General features: G+C 42.2%; 1 protein-coding gene across 3 annotated transcripts in view; it reads left to right on the top strand.

The window, feature by feature from the left end:
• LOC135918970 (transmembrane channel-like protein 7) overlaps positions 1-22,246 on the top strand; it is an 81,673-nt gene that overhangs the window by 54,023 nt on the left and 5,404 nt on the right. For all 3 annotated transcript variants that reach the window (XM_065452689.2, XM_065452688.1, XM_065452687.1), the window contains 11 exons: positions 2,852-2,992; positions 4,611-4,762; positions 4,834-4,981; positions 7,915-8,076; positions 11,563-11,729; positions 13,500-13,623; positions 15,178-15,275; positions 16,042-16,149; positions 17,327-17,402; positions 19,487-19,617; positions 20,408-20,578. In XM_065452689.2, the coding sequence (XP_065308761.1) occupies positions 2,852-2,992; positions 4,611-4,762; positions 4,834-4,981; positions 7,915-8,076; positions 11,563-11,729; positions 13,500-13,623; positions 15,178-15,275; positions 16,042-16,149; positions 17,327-17,402; positions 19,487-19,617; positions 20,408-20,578 (1,478 nt within the window). The remainder of the gene's footprint in view (positions 1-2,851; positions 2,993-4,610; positions 4,763-4,833; positions 4,982-7,914; positions 8,077-11,562; positions 11,730-13,499; positions 13,624-15,177; positions 15,276-16,041; positions 16,150-17,326; positions 17,403-19,486; positions 19,618-20,407; positions 20,579-22,246) is intronic.

The raw sequence follows: 22,246 nt of genomic DNA, 5'->3' as shown, positions 1-22,246 counted from the left end.
ATGCAGATATAATGGTGTGAAAATTGGGATGGGTACTTGTTCAGTCGCATAGCCGTTGAAGCAATGTCTGAGAATTAATTCAGTGATCATACATTGTGACCTCATTACCTGAGCAAAAATGTTAAATGGCTCCCCTAATGCTCTCATACATAAAGAAGAGAGAGAAAAGAAGCTTGCTACTGGTAATGTTTCGTAACGTTACAGCAAGCCCTTGCTAACTGGAAGTCTGATATCTTGAAATATCGCTTAAGTTGAAATTTTTTCCTGGCTTGGTGTCAGTGCCACATATTTTTCATCTCTTCAAGTGCTTTTGCACCGTGCTCCAGATGTCTTGAAATCTCGACTGCGAAAATGTCGATAAAAAGTTGTTACCCGAAAGTTTCCTTACCTTGTGTGCCACTGCAATATTGTCATTCTTTTTCTTTGGTGTAGCTCATGTGTACGCCACCACACATTATTATTATTTGCTAAGAAGCCTGTGTTTTGTGTGTTCCCTCCTGCGTGGACCTATGAGGTCCAGAGTATTAATAAAATAAAATAGAGTAAAATGAAAATGGGACAGCACCGCGAATTTGTTGTGAATACTTCTGGATTCTACGCTACTCTTATCATCCATCATTCACGGTCGTCTGTAATCTCATTAAAAATAGACGGTTTTAGTTGAGTGCTGCGTATGTTTTGTTCCTCTCGGGTTTCACGCACTGAGACACTGCAGGGAACTGCATAAATTTCACACTTGATAAGCGCACGTTGCCGAGATGCGATTGACGCGCTATCAGCTTGGCTGCAAAACGACTGAGAAGCCAAATAGATGCGCTTCCGCAGTCCACTCATTCAGCTTTGTAAGTGAAATGAGGGAAGCAATCTTCATTCAGCTGCTGGCATGAGCATTGTGCGTTAGCGCACTAGCGTTGCGGCTAAGCAGTTGTGTTGAAATTGCTAGTGTGTGCTGGTCTGAGTAAAGTGGACCGTAAATGCTCAACTAAAACACTCTAATGTGGCCAGAGTGTTGCTCTGAGCCCTGCCATAGTGCAGTAATCATGGAAAGGAATAGCATCAGCGTGCCGGCCAAGGTTATGCATGAGAGAACAATCAGCGCCCTTAGCAGCTGTTGCTAAAAGGAAAGTAAATGTGACTACTGCAACATGCATGCTTACATGTGTGTGGAGATTCGTCAGTTTGTTTACTTGCCTTTGCATAATGATATTTTACAAGACTAGGCTTTGAACACATCGGTGCCTACGTGCAACAGCGTTTGCTTGGCTCTGGATGAGAATCACTGTTGCCCGTAGACGCCCAACATGCCGTATGCCGAGTCACACAATATCTCGCAAATGTCCTCTACTGAATATATCGCTCCTTGTATGTTGAGCTTTTAGGAGAAATTTAGTGGCTACTGGTGCCTCTTTCGAAACGCTGTTGTGGTCTATGCGTGGCCAGTGGTTCATATTTTTGTGAATTTACTTACCTTGAAACTTTGCTTAACGAAAAAAATTTATTGGTTTTTACAGCTTCGATTTAATATGAATGAATGAATGAATGAATGAATGAACAGGCAACTTCACTCCCCCAAGTTTCCACGTATAAGAAAATTTGGTCAGAATACCAATTGCATGCATGCACCACTTGCATAAGGATGCATTGCACATATATTTTGTGCATGTAGCAGATTCTCAGCCCAAAAAGCCGTCTTTTACCTCAAATGAAGAGTAATGCTGCCTGTTGCCCTTGCTAGACCTGCACTCATGCCTGCCAGTATGGCACTCAATATAAAGCACTATTCTAGTTGATGAGTTCTTTTTATCTGAGAAGGTTTTATGCTGATGAGCTTGTTTAAAGCACGAACAGGGTATAACACCCTGGAGGGACACCAAAGAGCAAATAAGCTGAGCTGTATTAGTAAATTGCTCATCTGAAATACCAAAAACGCTGCTCTTGTTGTTAGAGGAAGTTGGTTTGCCACAAAACATGCAAAAATGAAAGGCGAGTAGGCACACTGCCTTGGAAAGTTGCAGCCCCAGCTTGCCATGACGTGGATTTTGGCGCTATCTTCTGGGACTTTTTTTTTTTTTTTTCATCAGTAGGCTACATTGTATACTCCAAATGTGCCAAAGACTGAGCTTAGCAAGATTCAAGAATTGCCAGTGCAGGGGATCTTGTACGAAATCCAATAAGTGGTACTTTGACCTTAATTTTCTCTTCTAGAAATCAAACTACCATATTTATTTGAATATAGGTTGACCTTTTTATCTCTAAAGTGTTACCCAAAAGGATCTATTGCCCTATATTCGTGACTAAGTAATCTCGACCTATATTCGTGAACGAAGCTAACTGAAGGTACCGAGCTAATGGAGTTCCTCTGTCACACCTGCCTTAATGCCACCTCGAGTTTATCCCGACCGGCTTTGAGAAATGGTGCATATTCAACAAACTTGATGTCACCTAGGACGACATCATTTGGGGTGCTGAGGATGCCTGTGAAGCATTCTACGAGGATGACTTCTCTGGCAGTTCTGACGAGGGTGCAATTTGTGGCATCAATTAACGAGATTTAGTAGCCAAGGTTATGGTAATTAAAGGTGTGCCATGTTCAAAGTTCTTCATTTTCCCCAAAAAGATATAGGTTAACCTATATTCAAATTATATATTTCTTTATTTCTCAGCAACTTCAATGTACAAGGATTAAACTGTATTCGTGTTCATCGTATTTCCATGTGCGCACAACAATACTGTGAAATTTATGGAAATAGTTTTGAAAAATAAATAAATAAATAATAGCACTTTGCCTGTCTGAGCCGATTTAGTGTTTCTCTTCAGTGCCCCTTTAACCACAAGTTATTTATGTACTTAGGCAGCAGAGATGGACGATGTCTGGGCAGCTGGCAACCGCACCTTGCCGAAGATGCAGGAGTGCTACGATAAGTACCACACACGAGTGGCTGGCCAGACCAAGGGAGGCATATCACAGCTCCAGGATTTTCTTCAGGGAACGGTGAGAGGAGCGGTTGTTAAATGCTTTCTTGTCCTCCATATGGTGTGAGAAACCTGCTTGCTCACGAGTGAAGTGGTTTGGTTAGGTGAACAACTTCCGAGTTAAAGACCACTGAGCACTCCAGGTGCTGCTTAGTGCTGTATCGTGGTGGACGATGTGCCAACTGGATGGTTTTGCGTATCACGCTTTTTTAGCCCCAGTTGAGGTCAGAAGAAAACCATGCAACAATATATAGAGCGACTCTCTTAAAACACACTTTGTTTTGAAGAAATAAGTTTGTCTTGGTATAGGGCGTGCTAAAATAACATTTGTTGAGGATGTAGTATGTCAGGTTTGGAAGAAGCCTCAAGATATCGTCCCATATTGTGCACATATTGAACAGAGTATGAAATTCAGGAATATCACAGATGCTTATAAGCAGATATCTGGGGTTGCAGAAGGCTGAGTAGGAGTTCTGGCCTTTCGTAGCCCCTAGCATAGTAAATGGATGCATTTACAATGAAATTTTGAGAACACTGCCGGAACCAGCCTACTTGCGTACAAAATTTACATTGGGATAAAACCTGAGTGTCATCAACGAGCATGCCTAGCCAACTACAACTATTCCCAATGGCCAGAGACATTGCGCTATGCCTTGGGTGCTGTGAAATGCTTGGTGGTGGATGGCATTAATCAGCACTTGAGAATCACAATACAAAGTATGTGATCAACTATTGCAAGGCAAGATCTACTAGGCAAGCAAAACAGAAACAAAGCTTTGCTGTTGCATTGTTTATACATGATAAAATGGCATGAAATGGCAGTGTGATTTTCTGAACTTGTGTTGGACTTTCCACGGGGAAATTCAGAAAATTAGCTGTTTGGGAAATTCGGTGCTGTATTCTTTTTGAATACTGGATGTTTCAGGAAAGACTTGGAAGTAAGTAATAAATGCGGCAGAGCAGATGTTTGATAGGAGAGGACAATGTTTTTGTGAGCACATCATTCATAGTGGCAAGCATCAGGATCTATACAGTAAATGATTCTCAAAAAGTGCAATCACAATGTGCAATGAAATTTGCTCCTGTTTCACTTGAAATTTTCTGCTGTACCACTTCTTGTAGCCTGAAAAAACTTGAAATTGGACAGCAATGCATTTTCCAATGCATTTGAGTGCATGTTTCCCAAAATGGGTGCTTTTTGTCTAAAATTGAATCTTTAGATGTGCAGACGGGTGATGATACAGTCTTGCTGTCTTCCCTGCTTAAATGATTGTGGATTAACAGTTTTAAGTTATTTCCATAATCGCAGCTTTTCCTAGGAATAGCTGACATCTGCAGTTTAGCAATGCAGGTTGAAAAAAACTACTTTATTGTTTTGTCTCATCTGCATTGAGATGATGAGAAGCATGAGAGATAAGTTATCACAGAGCCTGACTGGCAGATGGCAAAGCTACTGTTGCTTTTCCTGCCGTGAGCGCATTGTTTGCCTTACATAATGCCACATGAAATTAGGTGATGTCACATGCTAGTTGCCACCACCTAGTGTAGCATTGATCATGGAAGCGAAACTTGCTGCTACTTATGTAAAAAGCTAGGTTGACTTGACTCTCGAACTTGTTCACTTCCTTGGGTTACAGGGCTGGATGGAGCTGACAGCATTGTTTGCCGGCCGTTACATCAACTCGGTTGACCACATAGCGGGCACCAAGCTTCGCTACAACTTCCCCCTGGCCTATGTGTTGACGAATGTTGCCTGCTTTGTGCTCTGCTTGCTACTTATGGTCCGATAGTGAGTTCCACTTCACTTATTTGGCTCAAAGCCTTGCAACACACATGCTGACATGTTGTCATTATGTGCAGCACAACAGCTGGAGTTCGGGAGGCACTGCTAGTGTCGGAAGGGAAGCTGCATCGATACTGCAACATGGTGTTTGCTTCCTGGGACTTCTGTATCACCGATGAGCGAACTGCACGACTGAAGCATGTCAGCATTGTTCAGGAGCTGAAGGTGAAGATTTCAGTTTTGTCTTTTTCGTGAGTGAATCTTATCAGAGAAAGCAGTTATGCTAGTAGCTTACCTGTGAGAATTCTAGAATAATTATACAGTGGAATCTTGTTAGTTCAAAACTCCTTAATTATAACTTCTGGTTTATTCGAACTGACCCTGTCGTCCTCTCTAAATTATGTGCATTTTCATTTGTAAGAACACCCGGTCATAAAGACGCCTAAGTGTCTGCAACGGTTAATTCGAACAAATTGTGCCGCCGGCTGTGCTGTGAGCAGCACACCAACTTACGTGGCAGTGCTTCCAACCAGGCAGTGCGACTGTGCGCTAGCTGCTGCTCCCATCTCCCGTTGCAACTACCATACTTTGCTTTGTATAAGCCTCACCGAAGATGTTTATATACAAGTCGGAATACAGGTTACATGTGAATTTTGCCTTCAGGTGCGGCTTCACAGCAGTTAAAATTTTGCCTAAAAGTGTGGCTTCACGGCGGCACCTACAACACTGCCGTGAAGCCATACTTCAGAAATTCGTCACTCGTAGTAGTTGAGTGCACAATGCGCTGCCTAACGCAGTGCTGCACTTAAGTTATCCATTCAATAAACTTCCTTTAATTCGAACTCCATGTAGTCCGAGCAAATTTTCAAGCCCCGTCCATTTCGAATTATCAAGATTTATCATTGGAAAACAGTTATCAAGAATTATCATTGGAGAACAGACAATGAGTATTCTCCTGCAGTTCAACATTTCAGTGCTTGCATTGTAGATGTGCTTTTTTGCTTTATGGAAAATTACAGCACAGAAAAATATTAACTGGAGCATCAGTGCAATGCATGGCACATTTTGAGTCAGCATTTCTCAAAACTGGTGCTAGACACAACGAGTTTCTAGCAAATGGTTATGCTTTGCTTAGTGCAACATGGTCCCTAAAGTCATTATTTAAAATGTTAGCTATAGAAGCATGTTAATTATGATTACATTTGACAATCATTGGACAAATTCTAATCTCCTCCTTTGCTATAGAACATGGTCAGTAATAATAATGATATTGTGTCAGGTCCTGCATTTTTAATAATTAAAGGTGGTTGTTGTTGAAATGTTAAGTATATCCTAACTGCCGTTTATGTAATTAATAGTTTGTAACATGGTGTTGAAGGTAATAAAGTTGGGCAATGAGAACCGTACATGTATGACAGTGACAACTTGGGATGGATTTTTTTTTCTTAACCAAAGGGTTAAGGCAAGTTGACAGTAGTACATATCAACGTTACTAGACTAGCTTCAGTTTTAAAACTCGGCGCCGTTGCGCGGAACCGCCACCCGCCCGCGCCTTCGTGGCGCTGCAGTCGCGCCCGGCTTCACTTCCTCAATGGCCGGCTACGCGGGCGGGCCGGACTAAACACGCGGTGCAGCGTTGGTGTATTCTGTGGTTCGTTGTTGACAGCGAATTTCAGCAAGCGTGTCATCCGTGGAAATGCAGCCTTCGCCGAGTTTCTTAATATCAGCCGACGATGCCGACGTGCAGCGTACCTGGCTTCAGAGCTGCTATCAGAACGATGTCGACAGTTCGGCACACCGCTTTTTCTGTGCTCCCAGCAATGCGACGCTTTGCTCGGCGTGAAACAGAGCTATTCCTCGTGCTGACCGGGAACTCTCTGCGAAATCAACGGCACGCGCTCGTGCCACTGCTCCCGCATTCGTCCTCGTCTTCCACAGCGGGCTGCGTGGCCGTTCATCTTTCCAGCGTAGAATTTCACTTCACTTCTGTCGTCGTATTGGGGAGGCCGCGTTTACGGGGGTATGAGCCATTGCTTAAGGGAGTATGAGCCACTCATGGTCTTGCGCAAGAGAAATATTTCATTTTGAAGAACTTTATATCGAAGAATGTACAAGCGGCAAATCGCAGGCGAAGGCTGCTAACCACGCCGCCGAGCAAACTCGAGACATTGAACGCAAGCAACAACTGCGGACTGCGGGCATACCGTCAGTGACGTCGTCGTCTCCGTCGCAGCCGCTTGTGCGTGTAACCTCATAACTGAGAAATACTTTAATGAACCCTCGGGATTCCCCCTGTGATAAACACAGGGGCCGCACGTTTCAGCTTCGCTGATTTACCATCTTCACGGAATGAAAAACCCGACTTCTTTCTTCTTTTTTTTTTTTTTGTGGCTAGTGTGTACAAAGACCAACCTCATCTTTCTTTTTGTAGTGCTTCTTTGGCGTCGTGAGAAGCTTCGGTGGGGATGAAGTTGATCCTACAATCACACACCTTGGCCAGATATTCAGGCTCGTGAGCCTAAACTGAGCGAAACGTTAAGACGACGGAAAGAAACACACGACATCTAGAAACGCAGCTTCTGCGCTTCGCTGTATGCGTTTCTTCCTTTCGTGCAGTTTACCCTTCTCTCAGTATTAAAGAACTCGCGCGATAAATCTTATTGCAGTAGGTGGATGCCGCCTTCTTGTGGTATCACTAATTCGGACAAGGGAGAATGCCAGCGAGCGTGAAACACGTGCAAACTGCCCGCCCGCACGAGCTCAAGGCTGTGACGAGGCGTCTGCAGTGGAGCCCGATGGAACAGCGCGGCCATCTGGCGGCTGTCACAGAAGTGGCGACAGCGGCTGTAAGCGCGCGGGCGGGGAGTTTTACAACTGAAGCTAGTCTAGTAACGTTGGTATATATATACTTGCATCTTTATCTGTGTTTTTGTGTTCTTTATTTTTCTTTTTATTTTAATTGTTGTGTACGATGTTGTGTACGATGTAAATGTCCAATGTCTTGTTCTCTACATTTCCTGTCTTTGAGTGCTGTACAGCACAGTACTAATGGCATGAATCAGTCAGTAGTCACTAACACCAATAATTAAATAATTGAGTATATGAGCTAAGAAATAAATAAAATAAAACAATAAGTGATGGAATTATTCTCCTAACAGAGTGACCTGGCAGAAGAGCGGCGCAGGGCAGAGATTGCCAGCTGGTCTCGCCGAAAGAAAGTTGGCTTGTTTGTTGTGCGACTTTTGGTCAACCTCTTCGTCGTTGCTGTCATTGTAGGCTCTCTTTTTGCTGTCTACAATGCAACTAGCTTTTCATTTCAGGTGAGTTGGTTGCCTTATTTGGTGCTGTACTGTTGCCAACCATTGTTGTCTTAGGAAATTTTCCAGTTGCTATAGCTATTTTAGTCTTGTTTAGCAGTTTGAATAGCGGGTAGTGAACCTTGCTTAGTGGAGTATTTTATCTCCTTAGCAAGTTACCTCCAGGCATGGTCTATGGTAATCTAATTTTTAATCTATGGTAATCTCATTTTTAAATGCGGTACCTTTCCAAGTTTGCTTAAGAAGGCAAAAGTAATTCCTGTCTTTAAAAAAGGTGATAAATCTCATGTGGCTAATTATTGCCCAATTTTTATTTTATCCTCCATTAGTAAACTTATCGAGAAATTATTTCTGAAACGTGTAAACAGTTACCTAACAAAGTTTAAGTTGTTGAAATCTTGCCAATTCAGTTTCCGTCCTGGCAGTTCGACGAGCTTAGCTCTTATTGCATTAACCGATTACATAAGGTGTTCTATTGACAGTGGTAAATTTGTTGGCTCAGTATTTTTAGATTTTACTAAAGCTTCTGACACTGTAAATCATACCATTTTTATTTGCCAAACTAGAACCTTTAGGTATAACAGGTCCAGCTTTAACTTTTCTTAAAAATTACTCACATGAACGTGAGCTAACAGTCTGTGTAGGGGGCGCTTATTCCGAGTCGAAAGTTGTTAATCAAGGGGTACCACAGGGCTCAATACTGGGACCCTTGCTGTTTTGAATTTACATTAATGACTTACCCGATGTTCTTGACCTTTCTAATGCCATTTTATATGCTGATGATACCACTATTTTCATGTCTGATAACTCTTTACCAACCTTACTCCTTAAACTGAACAATGAACTAGCAAAAGTTGAATGGTGTCATTTAAATCATGTAATTTTAAACCCTCTCAAAACTCAGTTCATGGTATTTAAAACAAAGCAGAAGATCATGCCGTTTTTCCCCCGAGTAACTCTTGACCGTCACCTTATTCCTGCAGCTGACTGTGTTTTGTTCCTTGGCATAAGATTAGATTCTCACTTGAAATTTATTAATCATATTGCATTTGTTACACAGAAAACAGCTTTCGGCACAAGAGCTCTCATAAAATCACGTGCATTCTTTTCAGAACACGCATTATTATCTTTATACTTTGCGTTCATTCACAGTCATATCACCTATAATATTGATTCCTGGGGAAATACGTATAACTGGCACCTCTCGTCTATTCAACACATACAGAACCAGGCTATTCGCATAATCACCGACATTTCCTTTTACTCAAATGCTCTCCTGCTACTCCAGGCAAACTTTATACTACCTGTATCTGGCTTGTTTAGGTATCATCTAAGTGTTTTCTTTTTCAAATTACTTAACAAACAGCTTCCTTACGAACTTGTGGACTGCAAATTACTCACTAATACCAACCACACTAGGTTTGCGCATAATTACAACTTTTTATTACCTAAATGTAACACAAACTACGGGAAAATGGCATCCTCGTTTTCAGCATTAAAAATATGGAATGACCTACCCCATTCACTTAAACTAACGTCATCTTTGAATGTATTCAAACATGAATTAAGATGCTGTATTTCTTTTTGTAAATAGTTTCATGTCCTATAACATGCTCTCTGTATAGTTATGCTTTTTGATATATGCACTTTTTTGTTTGTTTTCTCTTACTAATGAGTTGGATTATGCGCATTCATTTGTTTTCCTTGTACTTTTTTTATATTTGCTGCTTTAACCCACGTTTTGTGCACATCTTTTTTTTTCTTTTTAGAACCGAGGGTCCCGTTGCAGTCATTGACTTTGGGACCCTCGTCTGCATACTATTTGTTGTTTACTTATTGTTTTTTGAATGACAAATAAACTGAAACTGAACTGAACTGAACCATGATCATCTGCGCTGGGCTGAAAAGGCACGAAAGAGCCTAGTTTAAGCAAGGACTGCTATAAGTTCTTTGACTCTTTGTAGTGTCAGCATCTACAGTCGCTGACCGTTTATTCGGACCTCACAGGGACTGCGGAAATGTCCGAATAAACAGGTGTCCGAAAAAGCAGATAAAGAAAAAAAAATGAAATCGTTTATTTCCGCGCACTTATTCAGGCTTGGCAGTAGGCTTGAAGATATTGTGAATGTGCCGTTGCACGCTGTTCCGTTTACGCGCAATCAGATAAGCCTGAATCTCGGAGAGGGTCGTGCGGTCACTATAGGCGGGTGAAAGCACAGTCACTGCTTGTACACACTCCGCATGTGACGGCAGCGTAGCACATGGTGCGTCATCTTCCGACTCGGAGTCATTGTCTGGCGGTGCAGCAGAAACCTGATTAATTATCCCGCCGTCGTCGGAGTTCTGCACATGTCAGTACAGCAGTGTCAGCACCTGCGAAACTGTCAGATTAGACGTTTTCCGTAATTGCAATGCAACCACTGCACAGGCCTCGGCAGAACATTTTCTGCGTCAATAGGGAGCACATCGGAAGGCGACAAATCTTAATCCTCCCGGCACCCGCTTGCCAGCATTGGTCCCCAACGCAGTCTGCGTGGGCACTGTCGGTGCCATTAGGCAATTGACGCGATGTTTCCGTATGCCGCGTTGGATCACCGAAACCTCAACACAGCACACAAAGCAAACACCACCATGCTGACACCAGTCGCACAAACGAAAAACCTGGCCTACTCGCAGCGTCGTGCGCGAAGTAACAAATCAGTTTCTGGATTGTCTTGATATGGCTTACTAAGCTGAGACCGGAACTGCTGTAGAGCCACTCTATCGAACCAGGCAGAAACGATGATGATGAGTGGGGATTTGCAGTAGCACCACTTCGTGGGGCAGCAAGGAGGCCCCGTTCAAAACAATATGGCGTTCAGCAAGTCAAACCATGCACCGGTGCATGGTTCTCTCGATCGAGTTGGCTCAAGGAGCGTCTGGAAAATCAGACAAGAGGTTGCAAGGTGTCCGAACTTTCGGCAATTGTTATACATTATGGTCTATGGGGAGGATGGCGGTGACGCGAAGCAGACCGAATAATCGAGCATGTCTGAAGTTTTGGAGTCTGAAAAATCAGTCGGCGACTGTATATGGTGATGAGTTGGTAATCAGCTCAGAGAGGTTGGGTGACACGTGTGCAATGCTCCGAGGAGAAACCAATTTCTAATGTTTGGGAGTGTGAGAAATCGGCAGGAAGTGTGTTGACATTGCAATTTTTATTGTGCAATTGTGTCTAGTCCTGTTTTACTTAAGGATTAGAGCTGCATGGGAGATGGAGAATTATTCTAATTGACTACACTAGGACTTTGAAGACATGAAATGTAAGACATTGTGCCAGCATTATTTAACTGTTGAGGTATGCATCATTTGAGATGTCCCAGCTGTAATTAAATAAAAATGTGCGTTGCTCACCATGGCTTTTGCTTTAACTTGTGGAACCCTGTATCAGTGTTATTATTTAATTTTGTTGCTGTAACTCAGCTGATGTGTTTTTCTCTGCTTTTCCAGAGGCAATCTCAGGCGCAGACTACTCATAAAACCCTTGCATTGGTGATTCAATTCGTGCCGTCATTGGTAATCACGGGCCTCAACCTTATAGTGCCTGCGCTCTTCTCGAAGCTCATCCGGCTTGAGAACTACTCGGTTGCATTTCAAGTCAAGCTCACCTTGCTCAGGTAGCCGGCATGACATACAAATGCATGTCAGTAATGCTTCAACTGGAGTAGGCTGGATAAGCCTATCCAATCTCTGTTGTTATGAACCAGAAGTGAAAGTTCGGTGAATTGGTATTGTTGCACGAAGTGACTTCATGCAAAAGAGGCAGGACTGGCGAAGGAGTTCCGTGTGTTCACTTCTTCCATCTTGGCACAAACCCTTGATCTGGATATGGTTAAATCTAGATATAAAGAACTTAAATATAATGCAATTCTCTATATAACAAAGTATTTAACTTTTATAACTTCTTGTTCATAGAACATAGTGTATTTTGAACCTCAGTATAACGAAGTGTATTTACACATGATTTCAATATAACAAAATTTCACTGTTGCCGCAGAAGAATACAAAGACAATAAAATAAGAATTTCTATGGATACAAATGGTCAAATAGTTGAATGACATGTGACTGCTTGCAAACATATCTCAACCCAAAATGCGCTGTGCACGACTGTGAGTGATTGCCGGAGCAGCATTCTGTTTCGTGTAAAGTCCAATACAATAAGATCCTGTGGTGCCCCGCACGCTCTATGCTTTAAGTGCGAGTGAAAGTGTGCGGTGGTGAGCCGAGAAGGATGGTTGCTTGACGAGCACATTTCTGTGTGAGCATTGGGAAAGAGGGGAGGGGAGTGAGCTCGCAGTAACATGATCAAATGTGCGCAGGGAAGCAGGTTGGCGTGTGTCCCCTTTTCTAGGGGCGCCATGGCTGTGCATGGCTGTCAGCATGGCTTAGCACATACACAGCCCATGCGCCCTGTTTTAGAGATAATCTGCCATGTGTGCAACGATTGAGAAAGCTGAGATGGCATGGCATCGTGGGCTGTCCTCCATCGCTTTTAGTGCTGGAGGTTGTTTAATATTGACTTTCAGAGAGGGAGACGAAGCATTTGCTCCCTACTGCTGGTGCTTTTCACAATAGCTTTGTGCCACTGCGGATGGCACTAACAGCTACAGGGGTTTAGTGGATGCCAAACCTTGGCTGGCTTTGCTTTGTATTGCCAATGTGAAGATATTGTTTACGTGGCATGAAACTGTATCTTTGATCACTGACATTAAAATTCAGCAAAATGATTTTTTCCTCATTCATATTTGCTTTTTCCAACCGCCTGATAATTCTGAAAATCTTGTGGTGCCTTTCAAGTAAGAAAAATCCATAAGCCACTGTATTTACTTGCTTAAAAGATTGAATTTCAATAGAACAAAATTTCGATATCATCAAGCAAATTGCTGATTTTACCAACTTTGTTATATTGAGGTTTAACTGTGTTTGGTATTCATACATCCCTATTTAAAAGCTTTTTGATATGCAGGAGAGAGCTATCATGTTTGGAGGGTTCAGTAAACCATTTACTAATTAATTATTGTACTAATTATATTGCATCTCAAATAACATTGTGTTGTTTCTTTTTTATAAACATACTTTTCATGGCCAGAAATAAAGGTGAAGAAGTTGTTTTAATTTTCGTTGATGTGCAACTGTGCTTGTGTGTGGCAAGGTTTAGTTCACACTCCAAATACGGAAAACAGGGCCGAGTTAGGAAGAAGACAAGTAAAACTAACTTCGTGTTTGAGTGGACCACGTGTAAGCGGGCAGCACTGAGGGGGCAACAACAGTAAGGAGAACAATAAACAGCAGATGAGCATGTAGGCATGCTCATGATGATAAGGGTCACGTGCTGTGATGGTTTGTAGTGGGAACTTCGAGCTTGTCCATGCCTCTCCTTTCCCAGGACAGTGTTCCTGCGCTTCACATCCATTTTTGTGCTGCTGCTGTCGCTGTACAAGCAGATCAACTGCTCTCCTGTCAGGGAGAACAACTGCCTAGAAGGCTACGGGGATTGCAAGAAGCCAATGGTGAGTGGCTCACCTCTTGTGCTCTGGTGGGGGCTTTTTCTCTGTCACCATTCTTCCATGGGGCTGCCCAGAACATCAAAACATTTATTCTGAGCCACCTGTTTATTCTAACCCACCACGTGTGGACTGTGCATGCACCGTCGATACTGTGACAGCATGACGATGATGGCACTACAAGTAAAAACAAAAACAAAACAGTGACAGTGTTTTATCATAATAGCTGTGTGAGGACACCACAATTTTTGTAATGTTTGTGGATCAATGCACTGTGCCTCTTATGTAATGGTAGTATGCCTCTTTGTGCTTGTACAAGATAAAAGTTGAGGCCATAATTACAGTGCTCTTTAATGTGTTTATACGTCTGAATGTGAAAAAGTAATAATTTGTCAGTTACAATGACAGCAGGGAGAAAGAGTGAAGATTATAACTGTTGTCCTTGTGAGGTTAGGATGCTCTGCAACTTAATTGTTTAAGACACGGTATAAAGGACCCTAAACCAAGTTTTTATAAGAGTGAGACATGAAAGTGTTTGGAATAGCAACATATAACCTTGAAGGCACACTAGATAAAAGATTAAAAAAATTGAGCTGTATTAGTAAAAGAACCCTTCTACAACATTAGAATGGGAAAAAAGACGCAAGAACTAAAGATGGGTAGTGATGCTACCTTAAGTTCGCACACTAGCTCACCGTGACATCATGGATTTTGATGGCGTCTGCTTGCACCTATTTAATTTTTTATTGGTAAGGATGGTCTACAATGTAGTATTCTAAAATAGCTCAGAACTGAATTTAGCTAGTCTGAAGAAGTTTCGCTGAGCCACAACAGCCCAGATTCATAAAAGTGCATTGAAATTTGTGGCATCACACAGAGGTACTAGTGCTGTTGTTCCGGCAAAAAAAAAAAAAGCAACTTTGACGATCATTTTCTCTTCTGATAATCAACCTATTTCTGCAAAATCAATGAAAACATGGCTTTGAGAGAATAGCTTACCAGTATGAACCGGTTTAGTGTTTCTTTTTACTGTTGCTTTAAGAATTTAATGCAAGAAGTGAAACCACTTGTTGAAAACTTTTTTACTTCTAGCCCTTTCAGCACCACTGATGTACCAGCACCTTTCTGTGTTTGTCTTGCCAGGTTTTTTTTTTTACATTACTTTTGTAAGATAGTAATGTGAGGACCACACCAAGAGAGCATTTGCCATTATCTGTGCCATCTTTTTCATTTCTGCACATCCAAAAGTAAGCCATTGGGGTTGTTTTATAATATCCGAGAAAGAGACCCAATGCTGGGGGTATGTAACCTCTGAAAAAAACCTAAGACCTAAAGAGTTCATGGCTATGGACAGCCTCTGTGTCAAAAGCAGCTATTTGAACAGTGTAAAAAACGGCTCCGTTTTTTTTTTTTTACCATGAGATATAACCAACAACCAAGAGGTATATACCAACAGGCTGGAACATGCAGAATGCTGTGTTTAATGTTGTTATTGGCAAGTGCTCAAAGATACTGTGCCTGATGTGCACTGTATTTTATCTCTTCATTTCTTTTTTTCAGTGCTGGGAAACAGCAGTTGGTCAGCAGATCTACAAGCTCACTATGTTGGACTTTATTGTTGGAGTGACTCTAGTCTTTGTTGTAGAGTGCCCGCGAAAGTGAGTTTGCTAACTGCTGTGTGCTTTGGTTTGTGTAGGCGTGATTGTGGTCGGGGTGCCTTCAGGCCAAGCAGCGTAGCTGATATCCTTCTGTTGCTAAGTTTACGACACAAATAACATTGAGAATAATGTTTTTGTTGTGAAAGTTGCAGACAGTTCTAGCATCGCAATATTTTTGTGAGCTCTTAATATGCCTAAGCCCGTTATTGTGTTTCTCTTGCCATGACTTCAAAGAATTTTAAGTATACCACTGTCACCCCGGATACATAACTCGCACTGCTCATGGGTGCAACTCAGTTCTTACTAAGAGTTTCTCACTATTTTTTTAGTGTTGGACAAACTAGCAGAAAATGTGTTATATCTCCCTCTGCAGATATGCAGTGACACCTCTCTGTCTGCTGGTTTTCCTTGTTTGTGTTCCACATGTGTTGTTCACCAACACTGCTTTTCGTCTGGTGCATTGTAAAGAAAAAAAAAATCCTCTCTTGAGGAAGATAGAATCGTCCTAATATCTAACCTTCTCACTGCTCATAAGCTATGCATTGCTGTAGTTATTTGAATCTGCCATATGCTGTAGCCTAGGATGCTTAGTTCAGGGAACTGGAAAATACTTGTTCAACATTAATAATCTTGCCTAGTTAAAACCTGTAGTCCTTTATGTCATTATCACGAGAAATCATTGATTGCATCTTGTTTGCTGGTGACATAATTATATTGTTTATTCTTTAGGCACAGCTTTTTAGTACTGTTTGTTGTTTTTGTACAGGTTAATAGTCACTCGTTGTGAGTGCAAACTGGCCAAGGTGATTGGCCAGCAGGAGTTCAACATTCCAAATCGAGTCCTGGATCTCGTCTACTCACAGACACTTTGTTGGTAATTGCAGCACCTCTGATTGCTGGTCTCAGGTGTTTCTCTGTTATTATTTGCTATAGTGGTGAATTCTTTTCTTCATGAGCCTGGTTAATAAGATGAAATTGTGCCAAGTACCTAGTAACAGACTCGGGTGGCAAAGGGTATGTGTGCATCTCTTGGAGAAGCCTGCTCTGTGATCGCAGCTATGCAGTGCTTGCCATGTGGCAGCAGCCTTTGTTAGGTGGACCTTGTGACTGCTCTGTATCGCAGTTCTTGCTGAGCAACCTTATGGGAAGCTTTTGTGTGGAAAAAAAATTATTTGTCTCCATCATAGACCAGTGCACCGCCACATCTGCTTGGTGCAATTGAAGTCCCGGAGTACATTCTTTTGGGCCATTTGATCTTATACTCATACTGGGATCATATCACTTAAGCTACACGGACATAGATGGGTAGACAAGGATGGTACGCCTACTTTCAGCTGTGCTAAGGCTCGCAGTTGAAAGCTAGTACAATATTCTTGTCTGTCTATCAATGTGAACATCGCTTAAGCACTGTTTTCAGCATTAGCTGAAGCCATTTGTATTCACAAAATGTAAAGCAACCGTGATGGTGTTTTCTGTTCTCGTATGAAAAACACTATTCTTGCTATTTTACTGCGAACTGCATTCATGAGCTAGAGAATGAGTGAACTGTGTTAATCTGACCAGGTAATTATGGAATTGAGCATATGATCATGCAGTTTCAGGTGGAACATTCTAACGACTCTGTCATGGCTGGTTTGTGCTAGCAAATTGGTTATACATATACTTTTAACATGAACTGGCATCTACACTGGCACCTGCTCTAGAAGCATGCACAAATGTCATCTGCCTTTAATGCATGCAATGCAGTGTCTGCATTGTGTGCATCTGTGCTTTGAGTACAAAGCTACTCAAAGCAAAATGCTCTTTACATGGAGTGCTGACATTCTCCAGGACTTTCCAGGATTTCATCAGGTGGCACATGGGGGCCTCTACATATATTGAGTGGACAGAGGTTTACAACTTCTGCTTGTAGTAATTATGTTAGAGAAAGTAAAGAGTCACTGGAAACTGGGGCATCCTTTTTTTAAACACTGTCCTCATTTTCTTTCTCTGTATATGCATATTATATAGCCTGTGATTGACACGGTGAAATTTTTGTGTTTTTATGGCAGGCTTGGGACTTTCTACTGCCCACTCTTGCCTGCGATCACCTTGATCAAGTACTTCATCATCTTTTATGTGCAGAAGGTTTGTAGTAGCTCCACATTCGTTGCATGCTGAGTACTAAGATGATGACAAAAATTTTTTTCAGGCAGAATATTTCTCCACATTAATTTCATTTGTATAAGATATTAGCATGATGCAAGATTTCATAAATCTAGCAACACATCTGTGATGATCTTAAGGTAAATTTCTGTGCTTGACCATGTTATTGTTTGCATCTCTTGGCTGGGCACATTTCAAGAGACAGTTTGCAAATGTTTTAACCAAGGCACAATGTGCCAGGCTCTAAGGAACTGGAAAACTTTCACTAGTGTTGTGACACAATGCAACATTCAGTCTTATTGTGACAACAATTTTATGGACACTCCAGGCTCATTTCTACCATCGTGGTAGTGTTTTGTATAAAGTCCATGCGCGACAACACCATGGCTGCGTGCTGTATGCCATATGTGCGAGTGAAAGCATGCGAGGATGCGCCGATGATGGTGGCTCAATCTCGCGCACGTGAGGGAGGAAAGCAGGGAGGAAGCATGCTGTCTTCTGTCACGTGCACGGCACCGAGAAGAGTGAGGGGGCATTCTACTCCATTGGTGGCCTGCGATGCATTGGACAGAGTGTGATCTCATGTGTGCAAGTTAGGAAAGCAGGGAGGAAGTGCGCTGTCTTCCACCACGCGCAAGGCAAGGGGGCAGGGGAGGGAGGAGGGTTAATTCTACTTCGGTTGCGGCTGCTTACAGCACGACCGCGCATGTCCTACCTTGAAAGCAATCTGCAATACATGGGACTGAGTGCGATCTTGCGCGCGCAAGGGAGGAAAGTGTGGAGAATGCGCCATATCCCGTCGCGCATGAGGCAACAGGGGGAGGCGTTCTACTCCGGCGGCAGCTGTTCATGGCGCGGGCACGCACCCTATGTTGAAAGGAATCTATGTTGCATTGGACAGAGTGCGATCTCACATGCTCAAGGGAGGGAAGCGGGGTAGAAGCGCACTGTCTTCCGTTGTGCGCAAGCCAACAGGGGCAGGGGAGGGAGGGGGGAATTCTACGGCGCCAGCGGCTGCTTGTGGTGTGGCCGCACGCACCCTATCTTCATACCAATCTGCAATGCACAGAGTGCAATGACAGAGTGCATTGGACAGCTTCGTTGCGCTGTGTTCTCGCCGCTTAGTTTGCATTGAAGCGAGAGGCAGCTCAAAGGTCAATTTGCTCATTGCTACTGCTGTGTTTTGTCGCTCCAGAGTTTTCGCAGTGAGTGCGTGCAGTCATTAAGTGAGATATGTTAATGCTTGCTTGTGCATATGCGACACTGTGCTTGTTAATTTCGTTAATAAATGAATGTTTACAAATTGATACGGCCGATAAAACTACTATCCTTACTTCATATAGCTGTCTACTAATTTGCTGTCGCAATTTATGCTTTGCCTTTCGTGCAAAACTGCGACCTTTTTTGTTTCGGTTGGCATATTTAAAAGGAGCAAGAAATGCGGGGATGAATGCTATAGCAAGCGGTACACAATGTAACCGAAATGTTTCTATCGCGCAACATTGCTCTCTTCCTGAAATGCTGCACTATCCATTGCCAATGTAAAGCCTCGTAAATTGGGCCAACTAAATTGTAAAATGAACTATTCATATTTGAGATATGGTGCTTGATGTACTGATGTGGAAGGGTCCTCATTTTATGGTTACCATGTGTTTAAGAACTTCATAAATTATGTAGGGAAAGAACACCACTTATGTTTAGGTACCACTTAATAAATGCTATCTAGGAAGTTTTAATTTGGCAGAGTAGCACTCATAAAATCATAATAAAATAGTACAGTGTCGACAGCCTTCTTTTTTTTTTTTTCTTGTAAGCATGTGTGGCCCTGGCAAAGTGTAACAGGGAGACGTGATCATGTTTTTTATCCCTTGTTGAATTTTCCTTAATTGAGGAAAATGAACAATATTGCTTCAGGACATGCCTGGAAGCAACACTTTGTGAAGTTAATGTGAAACTCCCGTGATGATTTTCTTATAGTTTTGTGATATGGAGCAGTCTACCACATGCAACTTCGTTTTCTGGGAGTGTCCGTGTGTTTGCAAGAATTCTTTTGTGTTTTCTTTCAGTTCACGCTGATGAACAACAGTGCACCATCTCAGACTCCGTACCGGGCTTCTCGATCCAACACATTTTTTGTTATTGTCCTGCTGTTGGCTCTGTTTCTTGCCGTGATTCCATTTTCTTATGCCCTCGTGGAGTAAGTGCATATTGTAATTCTCTCTTTTCTATGAAGTTTAAAAAGCTGTTCCTCCACTCTCTTGTGGCAGTGAGGGGAAGGGAAGGGTTAGGGGGAAGCTAGACACCACTGATGCTGTCATTAGCTATCTTCCATTGTTACAGAGGTTATTTTTCAATCCCATAACAGAGGTCACGAACGTAGAGACTGTGTTCATAGTCCTCCGAGCAGCCTCTTATTAGCTACTGTATGCATAACATGGTCTTGGCTTGTAGCGCAAAGTGAACACGGACACAGAAAGGAGCAGACAGGACGAGCGCTATCTTGTCTGAATAGCGCTCATCCTGTCTGCTCCTTTCTGTGTCCGTGTTCACTTCGCACTACAAGCCAAGACCATATTACCGTACCAACTCGCCCAACTGTCTATCCTTTTGCACTGTATGCATAGTCTAAACATGTTACAAACATGCCATTAAAGCGCCATGTTGTGTTTTTGGAACTGCTATGTTAAAGCAAAAGGATAGACAGTTATGCTATCCTTAGACAGAGTTCTAGACAGATAGACAGAGTGCTATGCTAAAGCGCCTTGTCTTGTTTTTAGCGAGAAAGATAAGGGGATTCAAGGACACGATTTTTTGCACGTTTTGGGTTTCCCCCAGCTGATCCAACCTAGACCATCATATAGGAACTTTAATGAGAGCTAGAAATGTTAGTTGAACCAGTCACCTGGCTTGCAACTCCGGTTATTGAGGAAGAAGGGAAATTTTAACTTTTCAAGTGGTATAGTCTGACCAATTTTCATTGTGTCCAGGATACAGCCGTCGTTGTCGTGTGGGCCATTCCAGAAGTATTTTTTCACGTGGGAGGTAGTGCCTGACCTGATCAATTCATGGAAGGACCACCCCTGGGGATGGTATGTGGTCAAGGCTGTGGACTTCCTCACCAGCGTTGCTTTTGGCGTGCCTGTGGTCGTGGTGCTGGCGTGAGTATCACTTGCCCCTTGGATATTGAATTTTATGGCCAGAAAAGGAGCCTGGTTAGTGATTACATAGTGTGTGTGATATCTAAACTGTTAAGGGATTACAGCACCTGTGAGATTGCATTGCAAACTTAAAAGCCACAAAGTGAGACTCCACTGTTTCGTACGTTGACGTCTTGTTACAGTAACATGCAGTACCATGGCATCCTTGTGCTGCAGTGGCCACATTTAATTTTATGGGGAATAGATACCCCCCGCTTTTTTTTTTAATCAGGGAACTTGCTGCATATGTGGCTACATGCATGATAGCTGCATACTAAAAGTTATCTTGCCTTATCCAGTAATAATAATAATAATACCTTTATTCATGAAAAATGGTAGAATGTGCCAAGGCATTAGGAAAACTGTTGCTAAAGAAGCAACATGACTGGTCCTAATAACCAGAAAAGGCAGCAAACAGCAAGGAGCGAGAAAAACAAAAAAAAGAAGAGGAAAAATGAAAAAAAGAGAGGAAAGAGAGTAAGGGCATATAGCACATACATCTCACTTAAAGAAACTTGCTTTGCACATCAAACAGCTCGGGAAAAACAAACAAGATAAATATATAGATGCACACAACTCTTCAAAGAAGATTAGGTATATGGTCAAACCTAATTCTCGGGGCAGTAGAAATTATACAGTTCTCTGCCAGAACAATTAGGTACATCGATGGACGCAGATCTGAGATTATTCAGCAAAGTGGGGAGAGTAACAAGCCATCTGGTTACCATAACTTGAACGCACATGCGGCACATGCCAGTATTTCGGGGACCCGGTGTTATAAGATGGGATGCTGTGTTCTAATCTAGCCAGAGATGAAACAAGGCTTAAGTTCTGCTTAGTTTCTTTTAGGTATCCAAGAGCAAGGCAGTAGTTCAACATATCACTGACTTTAATAACCTGAAGTTTTTTAAATAGGGGCTCAGATGGGGAGTCAAAGGGCATATCACTAATTATGCGAACAATTTTCTTTTGTATTACAAGCAAACGGTTAACATTTGTAACAAATGTGGTGCCCCAAATAAGGCAGCAATAATGAAGGTAGCTCGCAAACAAAGCATTATAAATTAGCATTTTAATCTTCCGAAGCATGTAGCGAACAGAGAAATGCGTACAGTAATTTGGGAGAGTTTGCCTGCAAGAAAATCAATGTGATCGCTCCAGCTCATATTTTCATGAAAAAAAAAAAAGACCCAGAGTGTTTTCACAGAAGGGACAAGTTCAATTTTAGAAGGCCTTACACCACGTTCCTACAAAGACAGATATTCTTATTCGTCGCTTGAAATAAAACTGCCTTTGTTTTATCAGCGTTAATCTTAAGACCATATTCTAGAGACCGTAAATATATTTTTTTTAAACAAGAGTTAGCCACTAATACTAGCTCCGGAGCATTATTGGATGAAAACAGGACAGTAGTGTCGTTGGCATAGATTATGAATTTGGCATAGGGATCAATATTAACAAGATCATTGACGTAAAGATTAAACAGAAGAGCCCAAAGGATACTGCCCTACTGCCCTGGGGAACACCTGCCGTAACACAAGAAATTTTGGATGACTTGTTGTTTATTTATTTATTGTTTATTATTTATTTTAATAATTTTAAGGCGACACCGCGGATGCCATAGTAGGT

Source organism: Dermacentor albipictus, chromosome 8 (assembly GCF_038994185.2).
Source record: "Dermacentor albipictus isolate Rhodes 1998 colony chromosome 8, USDA_Dalb.pri_finalv2, whole genome shotgun sequence".
Classification (NCBI taxonomy): Eukaryota; Metazoa; Arthropoda; class Arachnida; order Ixodida; family Ixodidae; genus Dermacentor; species Dermacentor albipictus.
This window is presented reverse-complemented; position numbering and strand designations above follow the sequence as displayed.